The 25985-nt window shown below is 40.3% G+C and overlaps 1 protein-coding gene across 4 annotated transcripts in view; it reads left to right on the top strand.

Moving 5' to 3' along the window:
* The first annotated feature begins 6509 nt into the window (after window positions 1-6509).
* FMNL2 (formin like 2) overlaps window positions 6510-25985 on the top strand; it is a 210126-nt gene continuing 190650 nt past the window's right edge. For 3 of the 4 annotated variants that reach the window (XM_058192698.1, XM_058192712.1, XM_058192706.1), the window contains exon 1: window positions 6511-7284. In XM_058192698.1, coding sequence (XP_058048681.1) covers window positions 7168-7284 — 117 coding nt within the window. In that variant the 5' untranslated portion in view covers window positions 6511-7167. Of the gene's footprint in view, window positions 7285-25985 lie in introns of all 4 variants that reach the window. The other variant, XM_058192721.1, reaches the window with a different exon arrangement.

The raw sequence follows: 25985 nt of genomic DNA, 5'->3' as shown, positions 1-25985 counted from the left end.
TCCGAGTGCTCTTCAAGGGGAGCCCCATGTAGAGAGCATTGCAGTATCCAAGCGAGAGGTAACGAGAGTATGAGTGACCGTGCATAGGGCATCCCGGTCCAGGAAGGGACGCAACTGGTGGATCAGGCGAACCTGATAAAAAGCTCTCCTGGAGTAAAAAATTGATTTTCAAGTAGGTTTGGAGAGTATGTTTGGTGTAATGGCTTAAATAATTTAAGGTACTATGTTAAAAACTTGGAGATTGATAATTCTATTCCTGCCACAAACTACAAAGCATGAAGGGTGACTTTGCCCAGTCTTTCTCTCTAAATCCTAGGAATAAGACAATGGCAAACTCACTTTGGAAATCTACAGGCAGCAGATATGGGTTTCAGCAGGTTCTGACCAGTTCTGGAGAAACGGTAGTGGAAATTTTGAGTAGTTTGGAGAACCAGTAAATACCACCTCTGACTGGCCCCACCCCCATCTATTCTCTGCCTCCCAAGTCCCAGCTGATTGGGAGGAAATGGGGATTTTGCAGTAACCTTCCCCTGAAGTGGGGAGGGAACGGAGATTTTATAGTATCCTTCCCCTGGAGTGGGTTGGGAATGGAGAATTTACAGTATCCTTCCCCTTCCACGCCCACCAACCACACCCACAGTAGTAAAAAAATTTGAAACCCACACTGCCAGGCAGTCACCACAAATAAAAAAATAGGTCAATGACACAAAGGAGAAAATTTAAAGCCTTGAAACTGAAATAATTCACTTTGAAGAGGACATCTTTCAGAAGACTTAAAGCTCTATGCTCATGAAGTTTTGTTATTTAAAATTGCAGTAGATAATATTTAATAGGTAATTATTATTATTGAAATTATTCTGGTTTTATTGGAGACCACAGAATCAGAGATAAATGTCTTCTAATTTGGGGGGGAGCTATTCTCTCATTGGTCTAATTCAATCTCTGTAATGTTTATGAATGGTTTGTGATAGAAAAACATCTGCTATATACCAACTGCTTTTCATAAATTAGGTGGAACTAAAACTACTTTCATTTATAAAGAGAGAGAGGCAGAAAAATCATAGTAGGGCTTTTAAGGCAATGAAATGTGATGCAGCTTCTAAATATTTAACTGCCTTGTAGTCAGATATGAAATCTGCATATTTTTACAGCCCTCTGTAAATTAGCTTAACAATTCAGGTTGTCTTCTGAACCAAAGCTAAAGGCTAATTAATTGAACAGAATAGCTATACGGATATCAGTCCTCCAAGAAGCAATGAAGAGATCAGGAATAAGCACAAAGCAAAAACTCCATTGCATCTGTTTAAGTTTCTATTCCTTGTTCCTGTGGCCGAAAGCTTTTTATTTATAAACAAAGCAGGTGAGGGGTATATTTTTTTCTCCACATATTAGCTGTAACCCCAGTCAAATCATTTTTGGCTTTTTTTTGGGGGGGTGGTGGTAGATTTTTTCTAAAATATAGAAGTATATTTAGGGAAGGAAGGAAAGAAGGAAGGAAGGAAGGAAGGAATTTTGCTGCAATACCATTATACTTTGTTATATTGTCTGGAACATTGACCTGTTGAGAACAGAATACAGATCTGAATGCAAAAATATTAGAAGGAGTTGATTTTGTCACAATTTTTAATTAGTATTACTATAAAAAGGCTGCCAGATTTTAGCTGCTCAAAAATAGATGGCATTAAATGCCTAAGAAAAGGAGATATTCATTGCTGCCACCTAGTGATCATCCAGATTTGTGCACCCCAGAAATGGTAGCCCTGAGGCCTAAGTGTGTTATACTGCTAAGCCATACGGATACATATGATAATGATAACAGGAGACTAAAACTAACTCACAACAATACAAATAATCGAAATATGATAAAAATATTTATAAGCATCATCAAGTTTCACTTATAATTTATCTTAGGGTATTTAAAGTATTTAGGCTAGGCATTATTTAGGAATTAGATCATTTGGGTTGAAGGGAGGTGGCCCAAATAAGGCATTTGTAAATTGTCTAAATAAACTGTCTAAATAAACTGCACAATTAAAGGGTTGTATTATAATGTAACTCTTCTTTATGAACACTTTGAAATTCAAATGATTAAGAGATGACTGCATCCACACTAAAAAGGACATAGCTCATCCACAGAGAAATTCACACTGTCCCTTATGTGTCCCTCCTTGAATGTATTTATATTATTTGGTTTCAAGAAGGTATATCAATGTTTCAGGAAGATATATTACTTTCACCTTTTTTATTTTTATTTTTGCTACACACGCACACATATCAAAGAGTTTTCCTGACAGCTATTTGATGATAAATTTAATGATATGTATTGAAGAGGTTTTTCTGATGTCTGCCTATAGCTGTTATCTATAATAAATTAAAAAAGTTACGTATCTCTTTTATCCCAATCCCAACAAGTAAAAGTAAGCTCCCTTGAATTCAAAGGAACTTGCTTGCTTGTGGTATGCTTATAATTATATCCCAGCAGAAAATTATATACGTTGTTAGGATATTGAATTTAGTAGCTGGAACAGTAAAGCGTACAATAGATCAGAAAACATAGTTGTAGTTGATTAGTTAGAGAGTGCTGACTCATGCATGAGGAAATCTGCGCTATGATTGGTTGCTGTAAGTACAAAGGGGGAGTTTCCCTTTTTTCCCGCCTTTTTCTTCTGTGTGTTCCATATACTCTTTAATTTATGTCATCATATTCTTGTGTTCCTGACTATCTTGTGTTTTCTCTTTCTGGATGATGACAATAAAAAACTACAAGTTTGTGTTAGTGTCTCCGACTTCATCTGCCTTGAATTGATTTTAAAAAGTGGAAAAAAAATCTAATAAATTACAGATATATTGATTTAATTAACAGAGCTATTAGAAATACTTTAATCTTGTCTGGCTAATAAATGTAATAATGAGGTGCGATGTTAAGATGTTTTTATAGCATATTCTGCAGTTTTGTCCTTAGCAAGAACAATGATACTTTATCAGATAAATTAAAAATGCTTTTTCCTTAAATAAGGAAACGCTGGTTCTTACTTTCCACTTTATTCCAAATTCAATTCAAGACAAAGTATTGTGCTGATGTACAATAAGAAACATTCATCTTTCCTGCCTGTGTAGGGTTCTCAATTATGAGTATAAGTAGTCCTCAACTTATGACTACAATTCACTCCCAAATTTCTGTTGTTAAGTGAGACATTTGTTAAGTGAGTTTTACCCCATTTTATGACCATTCTTGCCTCAAATTGTTAAGTGAATCACTGCAGTTGTTAAATTAGTAATCCAATTGTTAAGTGAATCTGGTTTCCTGATTGACTCTGCTTGTCAGAAGGTTGCAAAAGGTGGTCACCTGACCTTGGGACACAACAACAGTCATAAATACGAATCAATTGCCAAGCATCTGAATTTTGATCACATGATCGTGGGGATGCTGCAAAGGTCGTGACTGTGAAAAGAAGTCACGAGTAACTTTTTTCAATGCCATTGTAATTTTGAACGGTTACTAAGTGAACTGTTGTACGTTGAGGACTATCTGTAATGGTTCAAAGGCTTTGCTTGGACTAGTTAGAAAAACAACAAATGACCATTTCAGAATCTAAACCCAAAGCATGAACTAGGACAGCCTTTCCCAAACCACATATTTCAATTTTGCTGTAGTTCCAACTCCTGTAGTTTCACATCAGCACTTTCAAAAGTTGTACAGGTAATCCTCCTTATGACTGGTTGCTTCTTAACCATTCAGAGTTCTGAAAGAACTCATCCTTTCTCTAAAAGCTAATTACAACTTAGTTTTGAAGTTCTAACATCGGCCCCCTTCTTATATGATCACATTTTGGCTGCTTGGCAATCAACTGTTTGGCAATTAGCCCACATTTAGCCCTCCGCGGTCATGTGACCATGATTTATAATTATTATTTTTTTTGCAAAAAATGGTGTTTATTTCTGGTTTTCAGCAAAAAAATAGCCCAAAGTAAACAATGGGTTGGCTTAACTAATATAGTGTTCACTTAACAATCTCAGCAAAAAAGGTTGTAAAAGCAGATTAGGTCACGAGGTGACCCATAACCATCACAACTTACTACTATAATTGCAGGGCTCAATTATGGTGGTAACTCTAGGGCTACGTGTATAATTAGAAAATGTGATATATCCTCATATATTGGGAAACGATTGGGAAGGCTCAACCAAGTATGTTAGGATTTTCATCTGGTGACAAATGTTACAAACATCCTCAGTGGAGATCAGAATTGGTAAGATGGGGGACAGTGTTATAATTCAAGTTTCACCTTTTTGTACGGTGTCAATGGCACAAGCTCAAAAGGGATGTATATACAAGGAAGGTACAAAGTTGCTACATAACAGCCATTAAAATCCAGTTATGATGAATTATTATTATTATTATTATTATTATTATTATTATTATTACTATTATTATTTTAATATTTGTATACTGCCCTTCTCCCGAAGGACTCAGGGCGGTTCATAGCCAGTAAAAATACAGTACATACAATACAGATTTAAAAAACTATGTAAAAAACTGATTCAATAACGGCCTAAAAATTTAAATACAATTTAAAACCCCGTTTAAAACCCTGATTAAAACCCTGAAATTAAAACTATGTTCAAGCTAGTCCTGCACGTCGAAACAACAGCATCTTCAGCTCGCGGCGGAAAGTCCGGAGGTCGGGGAGTTGACGAAGCCCCGGAGGCAGCTCATTCCAGAGGACGGGAGCCCCCACAGAGAAGGCCCTCCCCCTGGAGGACGCCAGCCGACATTGTTTGGCTGACGGTATCTGGAGGAGGCCCTCTCTGTGAGAGCGCACTGGTCGGTGTGAGGCTACTGGTGGCAGTAGGCGGTCCCGTAGATACCCGGGTCCTAAGCCATGGAGTGCTTTGAAGGTGATAACAAGCACCCGGAAGATCATTGGGAGCCGGTGCAGACTGCGCAGGAGAGGTGTCACACGGGAGCCACGAGGTGCTCCCTCTATCACCCGCGCAGCCGTATTCTGGACCAGTTGAAGCCTCCGGGTCCCCTTCAAGGGGAGCCCCATGTAGAGAGCGTTGCAGTAGTCCAGGCGGGATGTAACAAGGGCATGGGTGACTGTGTATAAGGAATATGCATAATGAATGTTAGGTAAATGTAACAATGACTCTGTTTTACTCCAAAGAATAGCAGGCCTTCCAAGGAGACCTTTCTCTAGTTCTACTCTTCGATAAAGAAAGCCAAGCAACCACATCAGGAAAGACAAGAAGAGACAAGAAGAGACAAGAAGAGACAAGAGATTTACTGATTGGGATCACAAATATTACTAAGTGAAATAATAATAAAATAGAAATAAATAAATAAATAATAAAAAAAATCAATTAAAAAGAAAACAAAAACAAAAAACCCCAAAAAGCAGACTTGATGGACCACTGAGTCTTTTTCTGCCATCAGTTTCCTATGTTTTTATGAAAACTACTCTGCTATTCCAGTGAATTCCAGCAAGAAAGCTCAACTCAATCCTATTCACAGCTGCCATTTCACGTATTACCTAATAAGCTGTACTCTTAAGAAGTAAGAATATGGGTACACTTTATATAAAACACACCATCATCTAGTGCAGATTCCAGGTTAATATCCACTTGATGACAAAGCAGGTTTATTTCTGTGAAACTAGAATAACCAATACATCCTTATTTTTTTTAGAAGAAGTCTCTCAGGTACTGGCTAGAAATTGTTCTTTGAATTTTCTTTTTTTAATAATTGTTGAAAAGGAGGAGATATTATATCATGAAAAATATTTCCTGTGGTGGGGATGGGAGAGAAATAATAGTGAAAAGTGAGGTAAGCAGTCAAGTGTATCCCTGCTATTCTTGATTTCAAAGGCCAGTCAAGGCTTTTTGACAACTATGTAGCAAAAATCTTAAAAACGGTACTTTTTTTCTGGCATTAGGGTTACAATCATTTATTTTTTATTATTTTGTACCACGGATGTTTTAATGTAGTTTGATGATCTTGTAAACTGCTGGCAGAATTTGAATAGATATATAAAGAATAAATCGGCTGTCCTTTCGTGACATGCCATCACCAGTTCACTCAGTATGCTAAACTAAAAGATAGTTTATTTGTAAACCAGGACTGATAAGGTTAGTTTGTTGGGTGAATCCAGGAATTTGCTTTTTGGGACACACACAAACCTTGGATAAAGCTCTGCTGTCTTCAGCCAGCATCTCAAAACAGGGCACCTCAATCTTTTGTGGAAAAGATTGCTCTTCTGTTCATGTCTAGATCCCAAAGCTCATCAGTGCAACGCAAATCATATTTCTGCTTGCATATGGCAGAAGTGGAGAATCTGCTATTTAACCCCCCCCCCCAAAAGCATTTCGTTATATTTATGCGGGGAAGGAGAAGGTAGAGGCAGGTATGTCGACAGATTGCGGTCCCGTGGAAAAGACCAGGACTACGCTTCCCAGCTCTCCCCGGGGCAGGGGCGTGGAGAAGCTCCGGAGGAGGTGTCTGAAGTAGAGGGGGCTTTGTGCTGCGGTGCGCGGTGTCTGTAGAGTGTGGCGGCTGGTTCTCTTCTGCGGGTTGCGCTTGGTAGGCGCTGCGCGGGGTGGAGGGGGGTTGCGGGCGAGCCCGGCTCCGGCTGCAGCCGACCGTCCAGAGGCCACCGGCGGAGTTGTTAAGGAGGACCGCTCCGCCCCAGCCATGCGTTATCCAGCCCGGGCTGCTTGGCGTGAAGAGCATGCAACATGCTGCCGCTAAGCTCCCGGGTTTCCAGCACGAGAGCTGGAAGAAAGGGAATCCGATTGTGCTGGGGAGGAGGAGGAGGAGGCGGAGGAGGGCGGGCATTTCCAAGGCCGGTCCTAGAGGGAGACAGAGATCTGTGCGCCTCGCCTCCCCGCGGCTCTAATTCTTAAAAAAAAAAAAATTTGGGGGGTTGCGCGCGTGGGGCGCTGGGGGAATCGGCGCGTGGAGCGAGAGGAGAGCAGAGCAGAGCTAAGCGGAGCGCAGGCTGACTGGGCGGGGAAGGAGTACCGGAGCAACCAGGGAACGACTCGGCTGCAGCGCGCGGGGCTTGGCGGAGGAGCGGCGACGGTTTGGAGCTTGAAATCCGGCAGGAGAAACCCGGGCAGAGAGGTGGACCGATCTCCCCCGCTCCCCTTCCTCGAGGAAGGGCCGTCGCCATGGGCAATGCGGGCAGCATGGACTCTCAGCAGACGGACTTCAGGGCGCACAATCTACCCCTCAAGCTCCCGATGCCCGAACCGGGCGAGCTGGAAGAGAGATTCGCCGTCGTGCTGGTAAGTGCGGACCGAGTGGGCTTTTTGCTTCTCCCCCTCCTCCTCCTCCCCATCCCGGTCCAGCGAGGCGCAGAGAACCCAATGGAGGCAGAAAACCGGGGGGTTTCCGTCGGCCCTTCTCTTCCCCCCCCCCCCCCCGCCCTGCATGCACCAGGCAGGCTCGGCAAGCAGCGGCGAGGAGGAGCGATGGGGGTCCCCATCCCGTCGCGATCTTTAGATGGGCTTTTATTTTGTCAGCCCAAAGAAGGTGGGGCGGGGGAAGGAAAGGGTCTCGGAGTAGTACGTAGGAAATCGCCCTGTCTCTGCAGCAGCTGATCCATTGTTTGAAGCGGAGTGGGGCCAGGGGCGAGCTTAGCCAGACAGTCGCTGTCCCCGTGCGAAGGGATGTGCAAAGGAACCGGGGAGCCTGCGATAAGTGCCCGGCTTTCTCCGGCACAGGCTTTCTTCGAAACGGACGGCGAAGCCCCTGGAGGCTTTGAAAAGTGTTGCGGTCCAGTGAGATCCGGGCTCCGCTTAAAGTTATTGCCTTCCAAAAGGCAGCCATTCACTTCCTACTACTGGTTTGTTCCCAGCAAAGATCTGCATCTCATTTGCAAGCAGGGGTAGAAGAGGAAAAGCGGTCGGGAAAACCTGGAAGAGTCGGGAAAATCGTTCCCTCTTTGAATCCGGGTGGAAAACCTGATACCCCTTGTTGGTTATTAAGTTTTTAAATCTGGTCAGGGGAAGGGAGCCTATTCTATATACCCCCTTTACTCCCAGACAAGCGTGTCTGATCTTGGTGGCACTGATTTGAAATAAAAGTGCACAAAAGGATTGCACTTTATAGAAATATATTTGTAGTGCCCTGGAAATGTTCTAGGTTTGAGGTTTGGGGCTTTCCTTGTTATTTCTTGAATGATTAAGAGAAACTGCATATTGACAGCATCCACATCTCAGTTGCCCTGACTCACCTTTGCTTCAGAAACATTTAAGGATCTTAACTAACAATGTCTTCCTATAACATGGTGTATATAAGAGACTTATTTTTGTTCTCATTAGATCCACATTTTCAATAGATGATGCTGGGTAAATGATTGGTGTGATGTTTAGTCCACAGATTGCCTCCCCTTTTGAGTGCCATAACTTAACAGCATTTGGCATAAGGTTTTATGTATTTTGTAAATCCATGCATGTATTCTAAGGAATCTCAGCATTTCTTTAAAATATTGAAGAAGTCAATTTGCTATTATTCTTGATACCTTTTTGTGAATTTAACTTTGTAATACAGAATGAAAACTATAGATTATATCCATTGGCATCTATTTGTGTAGAATGTGCAAGCAACATTATGCTTCCTGTTGACATTGATAAAGATTTTTTTTAATGGCTTCTGAAGTCAGTATGTATACTTAGTTTTAGAGGGGAGATGTATCAATTCTCAAAAATTTTGAGCTGGGGATTTCGTTCTCAGTAGGGTTACAATAGTTCCTTTTTAAAACATTTGGCATGCTAGTTTGTCAAAGCACAAATACTGTTGGGAGTAGGGAGGCATCGACTCTTGAGCGCATATCCAGCAAGAAAAAAAAAGTGCCTTGAAGGAAGCTGACAAAATTGCATTTACTTCTGGTTTGTACTTGCAACACTCTTGGTTTTGCAGTTTTATCCAGCTAGACGCTGTCTTGTAAAATTAGGCAAAAAAAAAAAAAAAAAGAGGAACAATTAACTATGCAACAGAGGAAATTATTCTTTAAATGGAAACAATAATGAGCTAATGTCTGTAATGTCATGCATTTGATGAAGCAGAAGAGCCAGGGTGGTATACTGTAATTAACTAGAATTGGGAAACTCTTTAAGTTCAAATCCACACTTGATCATCAAACTCTGTGGGTGATTTTGGGCCCCCAGTTTCTCAGTCCTAACCTAGTTTGTAAGATGTTGAGATGATAAAATAGGTGGCCACTCTTGGAGGTGGATTGAGAGATAAAGGTATTTCCTATGCCTGCTTTCATCCTGATTTCTCAGATCCCTTATCTGTTCCTTTTCTAGAAGATCATATTATATATTATGATGTAACAGTGATAATAAAACATGTAGTAATATATGATGTATTATTATCAAAGTCTTTCATTACTCATACATGTCTGTATCAGACTTGTTTCTGATCGCTGCTGCATGGCTCATATGTCTTCATTTGGAAACATCTTTCTCCTTTATTCACCACCTCAATATAAATTGGTGTTTTCAACATGCTCTTTAAATATATGGAAAATCCAAAGGCCTTGACAAGAACCTACAGAACTTCCCGGATGTGTGTAATCTATATAGTTATTGAACTTTGTGACACATTTGTTGAGCTACAGTTTACTCAGTTAACATAATCAAACACTGAACCATTAAATAGCTGCATATGCTTGGTTTGCGTAAGGTGCCAGGTTAAGGTATGATTGGTTACTTTGTGCTCATTATGTCTTAAAAAATGTGTGAGAAATCTGATTCATAGATCTGAACTCATGAGTTGTACTAATTATTTCGACCTAGCATGTTATATGAACTCAGCCATTATGATTTGGATCCATGACTTATGACAGTGTATTGTGTGAACATAGCTTATTGAGATAGCGGGTCATCTGTGATTAAACAAATTATGACTTATTGTGAGGTATGAACTGGGTCTGAAACTTTTAATAATATCTGTGATTGAGAATGGGTAGACCTTTGAACTGTATTTGGACAGTTTGAACAATGATATGCATAAAATTGTTAGATCTGATTTGCTTAATCATCGTCTGTTGAATAAAAGAGTTGGCTAGAATCCCACATGTTACGTCAAAAAGACATAATAGTGATTTACAAACTATAATAGTTACACATCATGATATTCTAGAGCAGGGGTATCAAACTGGTGTTGTCACGGCATTGTCACATGATGCATTGTGACACCTTTTCCCCTTCACTAAATGGGGCATGGGCATGGCCACCATGTGATGCATCCAGCCCATGGGCTGCGAGTTTGACAGCCCTGTTCTAGAGTCAAGCAACTTCAGCAAGAGCTTCACTGTTGCTTAAAGCTATGTATGGCTTTATTGAATAAACCTCAGTTGGATGGGTATAAACAAATATTGATAGATTACAAATTCTGCACCCAGAAAGTAAAAATAAAGAGTAAAAATGTAATAAGTAAAATACAAAGTAAATCTGTAAAGAAATTCTGAAAGTAAAAAAGTCAAGTAAATCTGAAAGTAAAAACATAAAGAGGATTTCTGTTTACTAAAACAGTGGTGACACTCTGTCTTGAAAAATACAGCAAATGTAGCTGGCCAAGGAAAAGTGCTAAAAACACTTGGTATTACTTGATAAGAGATTTAGAACTCTTCTACAAGAGATGCTGTATGAAAATAAAAATGCTGTCATATTGCCAAAATCATTAAACGAGACAGGAAAAAGCTCAGATCAAGTTGGGGCTTTTCATGCCAGAGGACCTAGTTTTATCTTCATGATATCCATGAAAAGCTGGGGAAAAGAAAACTTCTGAAATCTGGATAACTGGTAACAAGTAAGTGCATGGCAAGTCATTAAAATTCAGAAAGTCTTCACGTAGATGTTTTTCCCCCCTTTAAATCAGTGACTAAGCTACAGCGTATTGATGCAAAACCTTATTGGTTTTAAAACCATGGTTTTGTCTTCTGGTTTTAAAACCAATAGGGTTTTGCACCATACGGGAAACTAAAGAAGCTTAACCACTTGTAGCTTAACCACTGATCTAGTGGTTGTAGCTTAACCACTGATCTAGTGATGGCTTATTTATTACTAGAGTTCATCAGACTCAGTTATCACTTTTCCTGTTGGAGTAGGCACCTGTCCTTGTTCTCTGTGTATCATGGGCTGCTTCTTGTTCCAGATGGGACAACTTTTGTGTTACCCAAAAACTATGTTCTGAATTCTGTGCACAAAGCAGCTGGTTGTTGGATCTAGTTACAAGCATTAATTGCTTTGAATGCATGATGGAAACTGACCCATTTAAGAAATTCCCTGGGCATTTCAAAGAACTTTTGAAATGAGGTATTAAAAATTATTGAACAGAAGTGATGGAATAAGTGACAAGGTTTTTGCATTATCCTAAGCCACCATGTAATTGGTCCAGTTTTGGATTGAACCAGGGCTTACTACAATGTGCAGCATTGTGGAAACTACAGATGCTTTTCTATTTTTTTCTTTCTTTCTTTACTCCAAGGCAATGTCATAAAGGAACAGATCCACATGGTGGGGGGTTGGATGCCTGGGTTTTTTGTTTTTTTTAAACAAAATCTGAGCTGGTGGAATTGATAGAGATTTTCCTGGCACCACTTTTCTTTGACAATCTATGCTTTGTGGAAGAATATTAGAATGTTGAATAACCGTGAAGGCATCCAGCAGTCAAAGTAATTTGTGTTTTTCCAACACTACTTATGACTGAAATGTCAAAGCTCTCATTTTGGTAATCAAAAAGGCTGAGCGACCTAAATTGGGTGGTGGTGGTGGGAATCCTGCTAGTGCTTCCCCAATTTCGCTGACCTGCATTGCCTGACCTTTTATTTTTCATACTTGTATCTGAAAATGAATGGCGATGTATCTTTTCCCAAGCAATTCTGGTCGTATCTTTTCCAATTAACAAAGCCTGCAGAATGTTGCTTTGTTTCTGACTAATTTAAGCGGCGTTTGAAGCGCGAAAGTAGCAGCAGCAGCAACAGCTACTCTGCTTTCTTCTTTTTATCATGACAGAATTTCTAATCAGCCAGGAGAAGATGCTAGCTGCTCCAAAATTTGTATTGCCTGTGAAAAAGAGTGAGAAACAAAGAAGCTGAGCTGGGTCTATTTCAAAGTGAAGGAAAAAAAAAAAGATGCATCAGGTTAAATTATTAAATTTAGCTGTAGTTCACAGGGATTTTTTTTTTAACCATATATGTAAGTTTTGCTTCAGCTAGACCTTTGGGGTCTTGTTATCTCTTTCTTTATGCATGTCAAAACTCTTCAAAGCAAGTTTTTGTATTACAGGCTAAAGTAAAGTCTTTAGCTGAGCTTGTCTCTTCGTAACTTAATGACATATTCATTTTTTTGTTTTTTGTTTTTTGAGCAAAACTATCAAGATAGTTTGCAATTGCTTTTTCACTTTTCCATGCTGCCTCAAGTTCTGATAACTCCTGATAGTTTCCAACCCGAGTACAGGTAGTCCTCAACTTATAAGAGTTCATTTAGGGACTGTTACAACAGCACTGACATAAGTGACTTACAATCCTTTGCAGCCTCCCCATGATCATGTGATCAAAATTTAGATGCTTGGCAACTGGTTCAGATTTATGACGGTTGCTGTGTCTCAGGGTCATGTGATTTATTTTATTTATTTTATTTATTTTATTCGATTTTTATACCGCCCTTCTCCCGAATGTGATCTTCTGACAAGCAAAGTGAATGGGGAAGCCAAATTCATTTAACAACTGTGTCACTAATTTAACAACTTCAGTGATTCACTTAATAAATGTGGCAAGAAAAGTTGTAAAATGGAACAAAACTCACTTAACAAATTTCTCACTTAGCAACATAAATTTTGGGTTCAATTGTGGGCGTAAGTTGAAGACTAACAGAACTAATCACAGCCAAGTCCTTTTGCTGTGAATTTAGAAGTAAAAGTCAATTTGTCATTCTCAGGATGCGTTAAGGAATCTGTTGCCTGCCTGCCTGAATGTTTGAGAGATATTTACTAAGATTTTCTTCCAGGTTTACTTATCATTACCTGCCTAAGAAGGTATGGGTGGAAAGGGACTTTGAGGATCATCTAGTTCAGGGGTTGGCAACCTTAAACACTCAAAGAGTCACAAAGGTCCTAACCGGGAGCCCCTGTTCAATTCTGGAGCTGACCGGAAGTCCGGTTCCCCCACCATAGTCTCTTCCTAGCGCGGTGTCCTTTTTCTTCTGCCGACTGGAAGTCCAGTTCCCCCACCATAGAGTCTCCTCCTAGCGCGGCATCCTTTTTCGTCTACCTGTCCTAACCAAAAGACCTATCAATTGTGGAGCCGACCAGCAACAGGGAGCCGCAGCAGAGGGATGAAAGAGCCACATGAGTCTTCAGAGCCACGGTCTGCTGACCCCTGATCTAATTGAACCCACACTCATGTTAACCTATGTTAAAAAACAATTTGAATATGTGTAGAATGCGATTCCTTTATCATTGTGAAATAACCTCAACATCTTAATGAGAATTTGCAGAATATGACTTGGGCCCCCAAACTAATTTAATTCCGGAAACTAATCTCTGATGAAATGGCACCTTCATTTATGATTTCCTAGTTACTACCCCCTCCCAGAAGCATAAAAAGAAGACGAAGCGGGGATGCTTTTGTCCAAATACCTTGCATGCGAATAAAAAGTAATGTCTGCTCGCATCTGTGAATGAAGTTTGTATAATAAGGCTCTTGCCAGCCTTATTCAGAATGGCCTTGTGCAGCCAGAAACACATCATTGGTTCTTACATCATTCCTTGTTCTGAATATTTCCTCTTTGTGTTTTCCATTCTTCTATTTGCGCTTTTAAGAAAGGAGCTGGGAGAAGGAGGGTGTCTGAATTGCTCTTGCTCTTCTGGCTTGTGCACAAAACCTTTTGGGCTGGGACCCCAGAGAACATAGCGGATGAGGCTAGATTTCCAAATGGGTGTCCTCCCCCCACCACCTGTAATAAAATGTAATGTTTTCGAAGGAAGACACGTGGCCAGAGGAGAAGGATGAAGCCAGGCCTGAGGTTGTGGAAAGGATTGTGTAGTCTAATGAGCTGCTGCTGATATTAAGCGATCACTGACTCGCACATTAGGGGTGTTTCTCACATGAAGAATAACATTTCCTCTTTGGCAGGAACATTGCATTATGCAAGTGGCTATTGAATGTAGAGTTGATGTTGGGAAAAGAACCAGAACGAGCTTTTCAAGCAGAGATCAGATTAAGGTGATTAGTTTTCATGTGCATGCTTTTAAGAGCCTAAATCTACAAACTCACCCCTCTCTAGCTTGGTGATGTTTTGTTTTTGTTTTTAAAGTTTTGACATAATGTGAACGGATGCCCAGGCCTATCTAGCAAAAGTCTTAAAACAGACTTTGTATGCCTGTATTGCAGTGGTGAAATGTAAAATTTGTTACTACCGGTTCTGTGGGCGTGGCTTGATGGGGGGTGATGTGACTGGGTGGGCGTAGCCAGCTTTTTTTTACTTTTAAAAGCATTTTTTTACAACCTCTTCAGCCGAGGTTGTAGAAAAAATGCTTTTAAAAGGCTCTGATGATCCCAGCTGAGCCACGCGATTATCAGAGGCTTTTTTTAACTTTTAAAAGCATTTTTTTAGCTAAAGAAAAAATGCTTTTAAAAGTAAAAAAAATCCCTGATGATCGTGCGTCTCAGCTGGGCATGGGGGGGGGCAAGGATTTTTGCTACCGTTTCTCCGAACCACCTGCCTCCATCGCTACCGGATCAAGTGATCCGGTCCGAACCGGGAGCATTTCACCCCTGCTGTATTGTATGATGAGAGGCATGTATCTGAATTCAGTGATTCCTTCTTGGCTTGAGGGAAGATTATGAGATGATACACCAGCAGCTTTCTCATGGTGTTCATTGGAGGTAGAAGATAAACTGCAGCGTGGGTGTGCAGGCTATTGCACTTTGGCACCACCGCCAAGAGTCCTATGGAACAGATACCAATCTCTTACTTGGTAAGGTGTTTGATCCCTTAGTTTGAATTAAGGGATGAATATAATGGACTCTAATTCCTTTGAGGTTGGTTATCAAATAATCCTGAAGTGGTTGTGATGTGATGTATTGACAATGTAGCTTCAGGGATACTTTCTTCTCTCTTGTTTCAGGTAACTTGTGAAGAGAAGACTTCTGAACCTAATCATAATTTGTATAATTTCTATGGGTGAAGTAGTGCAGTTGGAATAGTTAATTAGCCAACTAATTAAATATAGGCTATTATCATTAATTAATTAATTTATCTACTCCACTCAGAGGGTTTGAGGAGACATGTCTCTCTGGGAGGATATTTAAGTTGTTGGCAAATACTCACAATACTACTTTACTTGTGATGGCTTCTGGATTCATAAGGTATGATGGATTCATAAGGTATTATGAACAAAGCCATAGACTTTATTCACATGATGTACTAACCATGACATTTACTAAGTGATTTACTCAAACAATTTGACGAAATTTTGCAACATATAGAATGATCAAGTAAAAGTGTTCATGTAATGTTGGATTATATATTGAAAATCCAGATATATTATAAATTAATAAATACCTTTATTAATTTACACGAAGAAGTTTAAATTTATTGAGCTTGGAACACTGCCAAAAGGTTGATTTAGCTTTATTGGAAGCTACTCTGGACTTGAAGTCTTGATGCAACAGGGATGTTTTTGCCCTCCCCAGCCCCCAGGAGCATTCTGCAGGCCTTCCCAAACCCTCTGCATGCCCCGTTTTTTGCAAAAGTAGGACACATGGGGCGGGGGTTCGGGAACCCAAAAATGACTGTATTTGGTGTATGACACACCAACATTTCCACCCTCTTAGGGCAAGGGGTGACTTTCTAGAATTAGGAATCCTTGTCTCTACATGGGTACTTGTTTAACGATTCCTGATTCCTGATTAAGAATAGCAACTGGGATTGCAGGTATTGAAATCACTAAGTAAGGTGACAGATCACTTTACGACTTCATCACTAAGCTTCTGTGAACATAAGTTGAAGACTATCTGTGTTTGATTTGACACTATTAAAAGGAGCCACGGAACCTCTCTCTCTCTCTCTCTCTCTCTCTCTCTCTCTCTCTCTCTCTCTCTCTCTGTGTGTGTGTGTGTGTGTGTGTGTTTGTGTTTGCTTTACTTGTGCTGGACTAAATAGGCTTGCTGTTTCTTTCTCTTCATATTTATTTATTAAATTTATTTGCTACCTATCTCACAGGCAGCTTACAACAATAAAAAGATATGAGAACAGTGTAAACAAAATAGAAGTAAAATAATAGAACAATAAAGTAAAAAATGAAAAAGAACACGAGAACACACCAGTATGATAACAAAAAGATGGGTGGGAGGTGACCAGAGAGCAAGGGAACTAATGCCACTAATATTGTGTTGTTGTATACTCAAACTGGGTTCAAGCAACTTTTTTTGGCAGGTGGGTATATTATTCTAAATGTCTGCATTGGTCAAAGGCAATTCTTTTTTGGGGGAAAAAACCCTAAACGTAGTAATATTGTAACTCCAAATACATACATGACTTGAGTTTCATGTTGACTCTGCACTATGATGCTGGTGATAATTCTGGGAGTGAACTATAAGCCAGTGTTCTTGGGAAAGCATGTCAAAAAAATTATGTTCCGTTTATGAGAAGGCCACTACTTAGCCTAGTGTTTCTGCAGAAATTGACATAAGAAGAGTTAATAATGTCATTTGGTAGGATTTACAGTCATTTAACACAATGAGGATGGTCAATAGCTATGCCTTGAGGCTCTCTTGAGTGTGAATTGTTCTGTGAAGAGAATAATTGTTTAGTACATCACAAAATCTTAGAGCATGATTAGAGGAGATAGCTCTGCTGATTTCCTATAAAATGGCTTTGGGAGTGGACTTTGACATTGCTTTTATTAGTCTGCAGTCTTCATTTAAAACAGTTTTTAAAAAAAAAATAAAATTAACAATTTATTTCTTGACAGGACTAATTTCTTATCTTTTTCCTGAGGTAGGTTCAGAGATAACAGAAAAGCACTAGAGCAGTGGTTCCCAACCTTTTCTTGTTTGAGGCACAACCTTTTCTTGTTTGAGGCACCCTTGGAAAGCCTTTCAAAAGTTCCCGGCACCCTTATAAGGAAATAGATATTTAAAATCTCCGTAGCTCAAAAGTTCCCGGCACCCTCAAAAGATCTCACGGCACCCCTTAGTGCCGCGGCACACTGGTTGGGAACCACTGCACTAGAGGTTTCTGTGAGGAAGATATAAAATACCTTCCACCATAAATGTAGGTTCATGCTAAAGCATACTTTCTTCAATAAGTCACCAACTCCTCAAAATGAGTGAACCAGGTGTAGAATTTGAGGACAGACTAACCTAGGATTGAGTCTGCTGTAGTCATGCCTGTTTTGGACCTTCTTTCAAGCTATATCACTTACATAAGGGGTGTGAAAAACTCGGCCCGTGGGCTGGATATGGTCCACAGAGGCCACACCCACCTCAGCTCCACAAGGGGAAAAACAAACCTGACACGTCACGATATGGCCCGCAATGCGATTGGGTTTGACACCCTTGATTTACATTGTCTTTGTCCATGCAGCAGGGATAGCAATGTTAAATGAAACCCCAAACAGACTACCTCTCTGGTTACCATGTTATTTCCTTGTACAGGTTGCGCAAAATAAACTACGGTGCACAGTTTGGGGACCTGATTTGAATTCGGATTAAGAACTGGAACTCACATTGATTTTTCTTTGTGATATATAGTAGGTGTCAGCGTTCCAGAAAACCCCCTCTTGCAGAAAAGTCTCCGAAGCAAACATCTTTCAAAGTTCTTTTACTAGCATAGGTAAACTGGCGCAACTGGATAAAATCCGAATCTGGGGATCCGGGTTTTTCCTCAGTAAGATAACCTCCAAAATCCCCACCCTCCTTGACCCCTGTACCGATCACATGCTCCAATCGCCAACTGTCCCATCTCGAGACATCACTCCGGCCACTCCTTCTCCAGATGTAGGCTCGGCCTGGCCTTGACCGGCAGGAAGAATATCATTATGTCTAATGGGCCCCTCTACCAAATCCCCCCTCCTACTTTCCCACACATGGGAAAGTGGCAGCGCGGAAGCCTCCAGCCTAGTATGGCTTCCAAAGCTGACAGTAGGTGGTACTGGGGTTGCGCTGAGATTTCTCCCCGAGAAAATATTTCTTTTAATTAAAAAGATAAACAGGGAAGTTGGCAATTTGCAAAACAAAGCAGCTGTCACTAGCATCTTTCAGATAATATGTTAGGTGTCCCAGAAGTGCCATCCCAGAAGGGGATGTTAGAAGGCATCCTGATAGTCACGTGGTTTTCCTTCTGGAGAGAGAACACTTCATTCCCTTTTGGAGGTAGGTTAGTCTTCCATGGCAGTTGTGCTCTCCAAATTCTAGATGCACCCCCAGCACCCAAATGTTTGCCTATCCTGCCCCATTGAAAATTAGTAATATCTGCGTTTCTTCTCCCACCAAGGAGTGAAATTATCTCTCTGAGAGAATATTGATGCAAGGCCTATCTTTCAGCTTTTTGCAACAGTAAAAGCAGACCATGCAAAAACAATTAAATGTTGGACAATTACAGTTTTTAATGTTACTGTGTTATTATATTACATGTGTTGAAGGCATAAAATAATTCCTGTATTTCTTGGGGACATCCTGGTCAATCTGCTGGACAGGGAAGCATTTTGGCGATACATAAACATGCCTATTTCTTGCTTTGTAGAAAGTCATTTAATTCATTTGCAAAATTCTTCATTTTTTTTTCATAATGGAATTGGGTATTGAGAAATTATTTGTTTTGGAAGGAGGCTTGGGGGAGAGTGCTTTCTGTTTGGTTTGTTGTGGTTTCCTTGGCGTATCTGACCTCACCCATTGATCAAAATGGCTACTTGGGAAGTGTTAAATTATAAGCACACAGTAGATCTTTCCTTGTCTCCTAAAATTCTCTTTGGAGAATTATGTATAATAGGAGGGTTTTGAGCAGCAAAAAGAGCTTACAGATGTTCCAGCTTCATCCAACAGAACCAGCTGCAAGATTTTGGTTGGTGGTAAGAGGGTGGAAATGAACAGCAAAAGAGTGCAAAGTCACTTTTACAATCATTGCACTGTCAAACAACAATTGGAAATCAGAATAGGGTTCCCTGATGGAACTACTGCTGGAGCCCTTCCTTCTAATGAGTATAATCTGTTTCGGTATATATTTTGATACTATATCGCTGTGTTTATGTAAAGTGTTTGAGTTATCTCAAGGATATGACATTTTCTTGCCCAATCAAATAAAGTACCCTTGACACAGCAATTATTACTACATCCTTGGTACAGACTGTCTCGTCACTTTCTCTCACACATATATACGCCCTTGTGTACATTCTTTTTAACTATATCATTAGCATATTATAATCATAAGATCAAAGTTATCCTGAGCCTTTGGATCTTGATCCAGAGAACTGTGTGAAAGGGAGAGAAAGAAGGTGATAATAGCTGTAGCACTCTTGCAAGAGTTGACTCATCGGAACAATATTAATAGCTTTTTGCAATTGCTTTACCTGCATCCAGCAGCAATCACATGGAGTCTTTCAGCCCAAAAACAGAGAAAGGAGGACATTACATTATTTTAAAAATTAAAATAAAATGAAAAAGAGCCCAGACCCTTCACAGTTGTGTAGGGTTTAGAAATATAGATAGTCTTCAACTTACAACAGTTCATTTAGTGACCGTTCGAAGGTACAACGGCACTGAAAAAAGTGGCTTATGACCATTTTCACACTTATGACCATTGCGGCGTCCTCATGGTTATGGGATAAACATTTGGATGCTTGGCAACTTGGATGACGGTTACGGTGTCCCAATGTCATGTGGTCACCTTTTGCAACCTTTTGACAAGCAAAGTCAATGGGGAAGCCAGATTCACTTAATGACCATGCTACTAATTTAACAACTGCAGTGGTTTGTTTAACAACCGCTGCAAGGAAGGTCATAAAATCGGGCAAAAATCACTTAAATGTCTAACAACAGAAATTTGGGATTCAATTATGTGTTATTGGTATATAATTCTTATTGTATTGCTACAGATTTTTTCAGTAATTGGTGAACCAATATTGTTTTGAAATTTATTTATTAAATTTAATTTCTAGCCATTTTCCAGTTCAAGTCGACACTGAGCGGCCAAGTAATCTTCGGATTCTGTTGTATTTTTAAAAAAGATGCACAGTGTAGACCAGAGGTGGGTTTCAGCAGGTTCTGACCAGTTCTGGGGATCTGGTAGTGGAAATTGTGAGTAGTTCGGAGAACTAGTAAAAATTCTGACTGGCCCCGCCCCCATCTATTCTTTGCCTCCCAAGTCCCAGCTGATCGGGAGAAAATGGAGATTTTGCAGTAACCTTCCCCTGAATTGGGGAGGGAATGGAGATTTTACAGTATCCTTCCCCTGGAGTGTGGTGGGAATGGAGACTTTACAGTATCCTTTCCCTGCCATGCCCACCAAGCCACGCCCACAGAACTGGTAGTAAAAAAATTGGAAACCCACCACTGGTGTAGACACTAGCAACAAAATAAGTTATTGGCTATACTGTTCAAAATGTTGTAGATTATTATGACTCCTAACTTGTTCATCTTCATATGGCGTGTTAACTGTTCTGTGAAGCGCACTCTGTGTGTTCTGTCAGCTTCTTCTTTCTCTGCTGTTTTTGTAGGGTGGAAGCTGTCTTTCGAAACTACAAATCTCAAGAAAGATACCTGTATATATAAATATGTTTCGAATGAGAGTTCTGCAAATTGCCCCTTGAGGCCTGGAGAAGGGAAGAGGACACCCTTAATCTTACTTTGGAGGGGAGGGAAAAAGCTGTTTCCATGGCATTCAGCTTAGTAGGGCAAAGGACTCTTGATTGACAGATGCTTTTCCGTCTTTTTGGGGTTGGGGAACTGCCTTGCTGAAGGACTTAACCCTATGAAGAGAACTGCCCTTCTCTTTCAAAGGATTGGAAGAAGCAACGGAAACAAAGATGCTTGGCAATAGCAAAACTGAAGTCCAGGATTTTGTACGGAAGTGAAGATTGAGGTTTCGATGATGAGGCAGAGCTGTGAGAGACGACAGCTATGGCCAGAAGTGAGGCATGGATCTTGGAACTCAAGGCTGTTTTAGAAGTGGATGGGGGAAGAGGGCCCAAGGAAAAAAATCAAGTGGAATCTGATTTATTCTAATGACTGACACAGAGCCAAGTAAGTTACTGTATTTTTTGGAGTATAAGACTCACCTTTTCCCCCCCACAAAAGAGGGTGAAAATCTGGGTGTGTCTTATACTCCAAATGTAGCCCCACCCAGCTTCTCAAACGGAGGTTTCAGAGGCTAAAAAAAGCCCCCAAATAGAGCTTCAGAAAAGAAGCTCCCAAACAGAGCTTCAGAGGCTTTTTTTTCTGAAGTTTTGTTTTGGAGGCTTTCAGAAGCAGAAAGAAAAAAGCAAAAAAAAAAAAAAAAAAAGCAAGGCACAGAGCTCACAACCAAGGAACCTGTTGCTAAAATTCACCTCTGGGAACAGTTGATTGGGGGTCTTCTGGGAGGCCAATCCACCTGCCAATCAGCTTTTTTCTTATTTTCCTCCGCAAAAACTAAGGTGCGTCTTATACTCCGGTGTGTCTTATAGTCTGAAAAATACGGTAGGTCAGGGCTCAGTGTTTTCTGGGATACTAAGCAAAATTGAGCGCCTGGTTCCTGTTGAAGTCTAACATTGCTTTACTCTGGAAGTTAGTCTGTGACCAGGCTGAAGAAATGATGTTCCTCCAGATCTTGCTAAATTGGAAGTCCTAGCAGCCCAGACAGTATAACCAGTGATGGGAGCTGCTGGGAAGAGTCCACAACATCTGGGAGTCCCATAGGTTTCCCACCCTCCATTTATAATGTAGTTTGGAAATCCCTGGGCATAACTTTCAAGGCATTAATGGTTGAACCGAAAAGGTCTGGTTTAGAACCCTAAAGGCCACTGTGAGTTGCATGATAGCCAAAATGCAAGATGTGAGCGTATTAAAATATTTACTACGTACGTCCTTGACTCACTACCACAAGTGAATCCAAAATTTCCATTGCTAAGTTGTTAAGTGAGTTTTGCACCATTTTAAGATCTTCCCTGTCACAGTTGTTAAGTGAATCACTTCATATTAAATTGGTAACTCTGTTGTTAAGTGAATCTGGTTTCCCCATTGACTTTGCTCGACAGAAGGTTGCAAAAGGTGATCACATGACCCTGGGACGTTGCAACCATCATAAACATGAGCCAGTCGCCAATGGTTGTAAGTCAGGGGTGTCAAACTGGTGGCCCGCAGGTCGTATGCGCCACACACACCCCAGCTTCGCGCAGGGGAAAAACGTTGCGATACATCACGTGATGGCAACATGACGCTGCGAGTTTGCCACCCATGTTGTAAATCAAGGCCTGCCAGTATTGGCCATGGCAGAGGTTATCACAGCAAGTGAGTGCTTTGCAGGTTCTCCTTATTCTGAATCCAAAGAGGCAAGGTATTCCTTAATTAGCTTTCACTTCGCATACATTCCAAATGAAATTCCTCCTGACTTCGTGATTACGGTGTTAGCTAACTGCTGGGTGTGTTATCTGTGTAGAAATCCAGAAGGAGTCACTTACAGGCCAGAATCTGGGTGGGCCTCCTCAATACTCAAGCATGGGATTCCTGCCATAAACTGAAATGCAAGCCGTTTTGGGGTGGGTGTGTTTTTCAACTGGAGAATATGTGTAGGAGTTCACATAGTCCGATTTCAGTGGGAGAGGAAACGTTTTTTTTTCCTGGTGTCTCTGGAAGGCTTGAAAACAAGCTGCGTAAAATGTAGGATTAGGAGCAGGCATAGGAGGGGCTTCCTCACATTTCCCTGCATCCAAGCGTAAATTTTGGGCTACTGCTGCGCATCTTGCTGGGTGTGCTGAGTAAAGGTGAACAGCATTGATTTTTGCAGGTTAATGATACAGAAGTTAATTATCCTGCAAGGGCCTCTGCTGTTGAGCAGAGTTTAGTAGCAAATTTGCAATCATGACATGGGTGAGATAATTAAAAGCTGACAAGATCCAGACAAATAGTTTTAAACAGTGATAAAGGTGACCTTTAGTGGAGGCAATTAATTGTTCATATACTGTAAATGAGAAGAGAAAATCCCTACTTGGAAGCATCATGTGCCTCTCCTCCCCCCCCCCTCCGCTGAAGATGTCCTGCCTTTATAGGCATTTAAGAAGAAATTTATTTCTTGGTGGTTGTTGAGGGGTTGTTTTTTTCCATTGTTGGGCTGGGAGAAGGAAACCGTGGCAGGGTTTCAGCACCCTTATTTTACATTCACTTCTCTCCTCAAATATATGTTTTATTCTTTAATGTGGATGCAGCATAGCTTTGATCATTGTGCTTTTAGATATTGCTGGAAGAATTACATCCATGGTTAAAAAATAATAATAAAGATGGCAGCCCCGACTGTGATTGAAACTCTTTCTCCATTTTTATGTGTGTCAAATACACGAAGCATAGAAAAAGGGGGCAGGGCTTTAGGGGCACCGTCATAGTTGCCAGCTTTACTTTTTTGAATTCCCCTGAATCCCCTGCTGATGCTACTGATGGTAAAACCATCCAAATAAGCTCCTTTCATTCTTCTTTTGCAATCTTCTTGGTAGAAAACAGAATAGGCCAGTTGCCTGCAATTATGGGCGAAGATAATCTGAAGTACCAAGTGGTTGATTCCTTCTCTGGCGATCTCATCACTGATAGGATAGTTTTGCCTTCTGTCTTGCTCTTCCTCTAAGGATTAATGTATAGACACCAGCTTTATGGACAAAACAAACAAAAAATACCTGGTAAGATTTAACATTTAAATTATATTATACAAATTAAATTATATAAAATGGAAGCCCCAAAATCAGAAGGAGTCTAGTAGCATCTTTTCTAATGACTAAATAGTAAACGACATAAGCTTTCTTGAAATGTAGCTCGTTTCATCATATAATGGTTAAACTGATGTAGGATTTAAATTGAGATGAAGCAAAGGAAGAAGACAAAGGGTGGCTAATATGCAGTTGCAGGTTACATGCGAGACAGATTACAAGTACCTCATCACTTAGCAATTGCAATGTGTTGCATTGTGTTTATTAAGGACTCCTGGGTGAGCCAAAGTGATATACATGAGGTCTGCCTTCTCTTGATCGCTAATGATGATGTAGTTTCGGGTTTTGGATTTTTCCCCCAGAACAGCTTCCTTGAGGTCTGTAATCAAGTTTTGTAATGGGTCTTTAACCCATTACAATTGTTAATTGTTGAGGCACTTGTAATCTGTCTCACATGCAACTTGCATCTGCATAACCAACCTGTCATACCCCTCTTTTCTTCCTCTGCCTGACCCCAATTTAATCCTACATCAGTCAGGCCACTCTATGCAACTGATAAGAGCTGCAGCTGACAAAACACATTGCCTGTTAATGTGTTAGTGGAAAAAGTGTTATCAGGCTCCTGATTGCTGGCTACTATTTATTAACATGGTTCTTCTACAGTGTATAAAATGAAAGCTTAGTATTTGGAACTCTGCATTAAAAAGTAAGGCCAAGATGTGTTTTAGATCCAATTTTGAAAAAAAACAACCTTGAGTCTTTATGACATATTTTTCTAGTGACCTTTATCCTGTTCCTCCCTTCCCCCCCTTTTCATATTTATTATTCCCTTCATTGTTCTCTTGTTTTGATCCAGGCAGATGTTGTTTTCCATGAGAGTGAAGTACCTTGGTTCTTTCAGGGATGGGAGGGGGACACGCAATTACATTCTATTGCTATAGAAATAGGATGAAAGATTTAGGTGTAAGGGTTTTTCCCCCTTCTTTTTCTTAACATTGATTAAGACCTTGAGTACTGTTGTACTGTGTTGATTAAGCCCTTATCCCCTCTCCTCCCCAATCACTTAAGCTTAGCTCACCTCCTCTGATCTTGTTGCTGGGTTGCTATCATTTTCATGGAAGTACCTGCCATTTCTCTTTATGCATCAGAGAATGACCCAAGAAAATGACTTCTGCTTGTACCGTTGATTGCTTTTCTCAACAGATTTTGCTGGCAATTGGCCCTTGTGTTAGGAGATCCCTTTTCGCCTTTCTCTTAATATTTGCAAATAAAGTCCGTTTCCTTTTATCTTTCTTCTTATCCATCTGGTCGGGTTTTTTTGGCAGATGCTTGTCTAGGAGCATGTGTGGTATATGCTGATCTTTGGAGGAAAAAAGAAAATAAATTTGTTCCAGATGTCTTTCCAATATATGAAATATATTTTGTGTTCCTTAAGTTATTATGTTCCTTGGATATTGCTGTTGCAAGGGATAATATCTTTCACAAATTATGTAAAAATAAGACAGGTTAATTTAAGCCACATAATGGCTATCATAAGACATCCAACAGTGGGGTCCCAAAAGTTTAACACTACTGATCATGTCTGTAATCACCACCAGAAATTATCATACCAACATCCTTTTCTGTGGTTCTTGGCCTCATCTGGTGTGGGAAAAGGTTCAGCAGAAACTTGGGAAGATGTAGATAGTCTTCTTCAGTGCATAGAAAGACTTGGATTGTTTGGAGAAGTATCCTGGTTAATACGCATGAGCAGCACTTTCCATATCTCATATATGCCAGGTTTGACTTGAATGAGTGGTAGCAAAGTATTAGATGCTATCCTATAAAATAATGGCATTTTTACAACATGAAGAGGCTATTGTGAAGTTTCCCAAACTCTAAAAGATAGATACTGTAGTACATATTCATATTCATGACTATTAAATGAGCTTCTAGGCTGTATGGGTATTTTAATTTTTATTTCCTGAATTTAAGATCTATAATCTTAACAATAAAACTGCTTGGTGGTTTCATTCTGTCTGCTGCAATTACAATCCAAAGACTTGCTGTAAACTAATAGAAAATATTGCAACAGGGTCATCATATT

Source organism: Ahaetulla prasina, chromosome 1, assembly GCF_028640845.1.
Source record: "Ahaetulla prasina isolate Xishuangbanna chromosome 1, ASM2864084v1, whole genome shotgun sequence".
Classification (NCBI taxonomy): domain Eukaryota; kingdom Metazoa; phylum Chordata; class Lepidosauria; order Squamata; family Colubridae; genus Ahaetulla; species Ahaetulla prasina.
The sequence above is the reverse complement of the archived record's forward strand: the minus strand, read 5'-3'. Positions and strand labels throughout refer to the sequence as shown.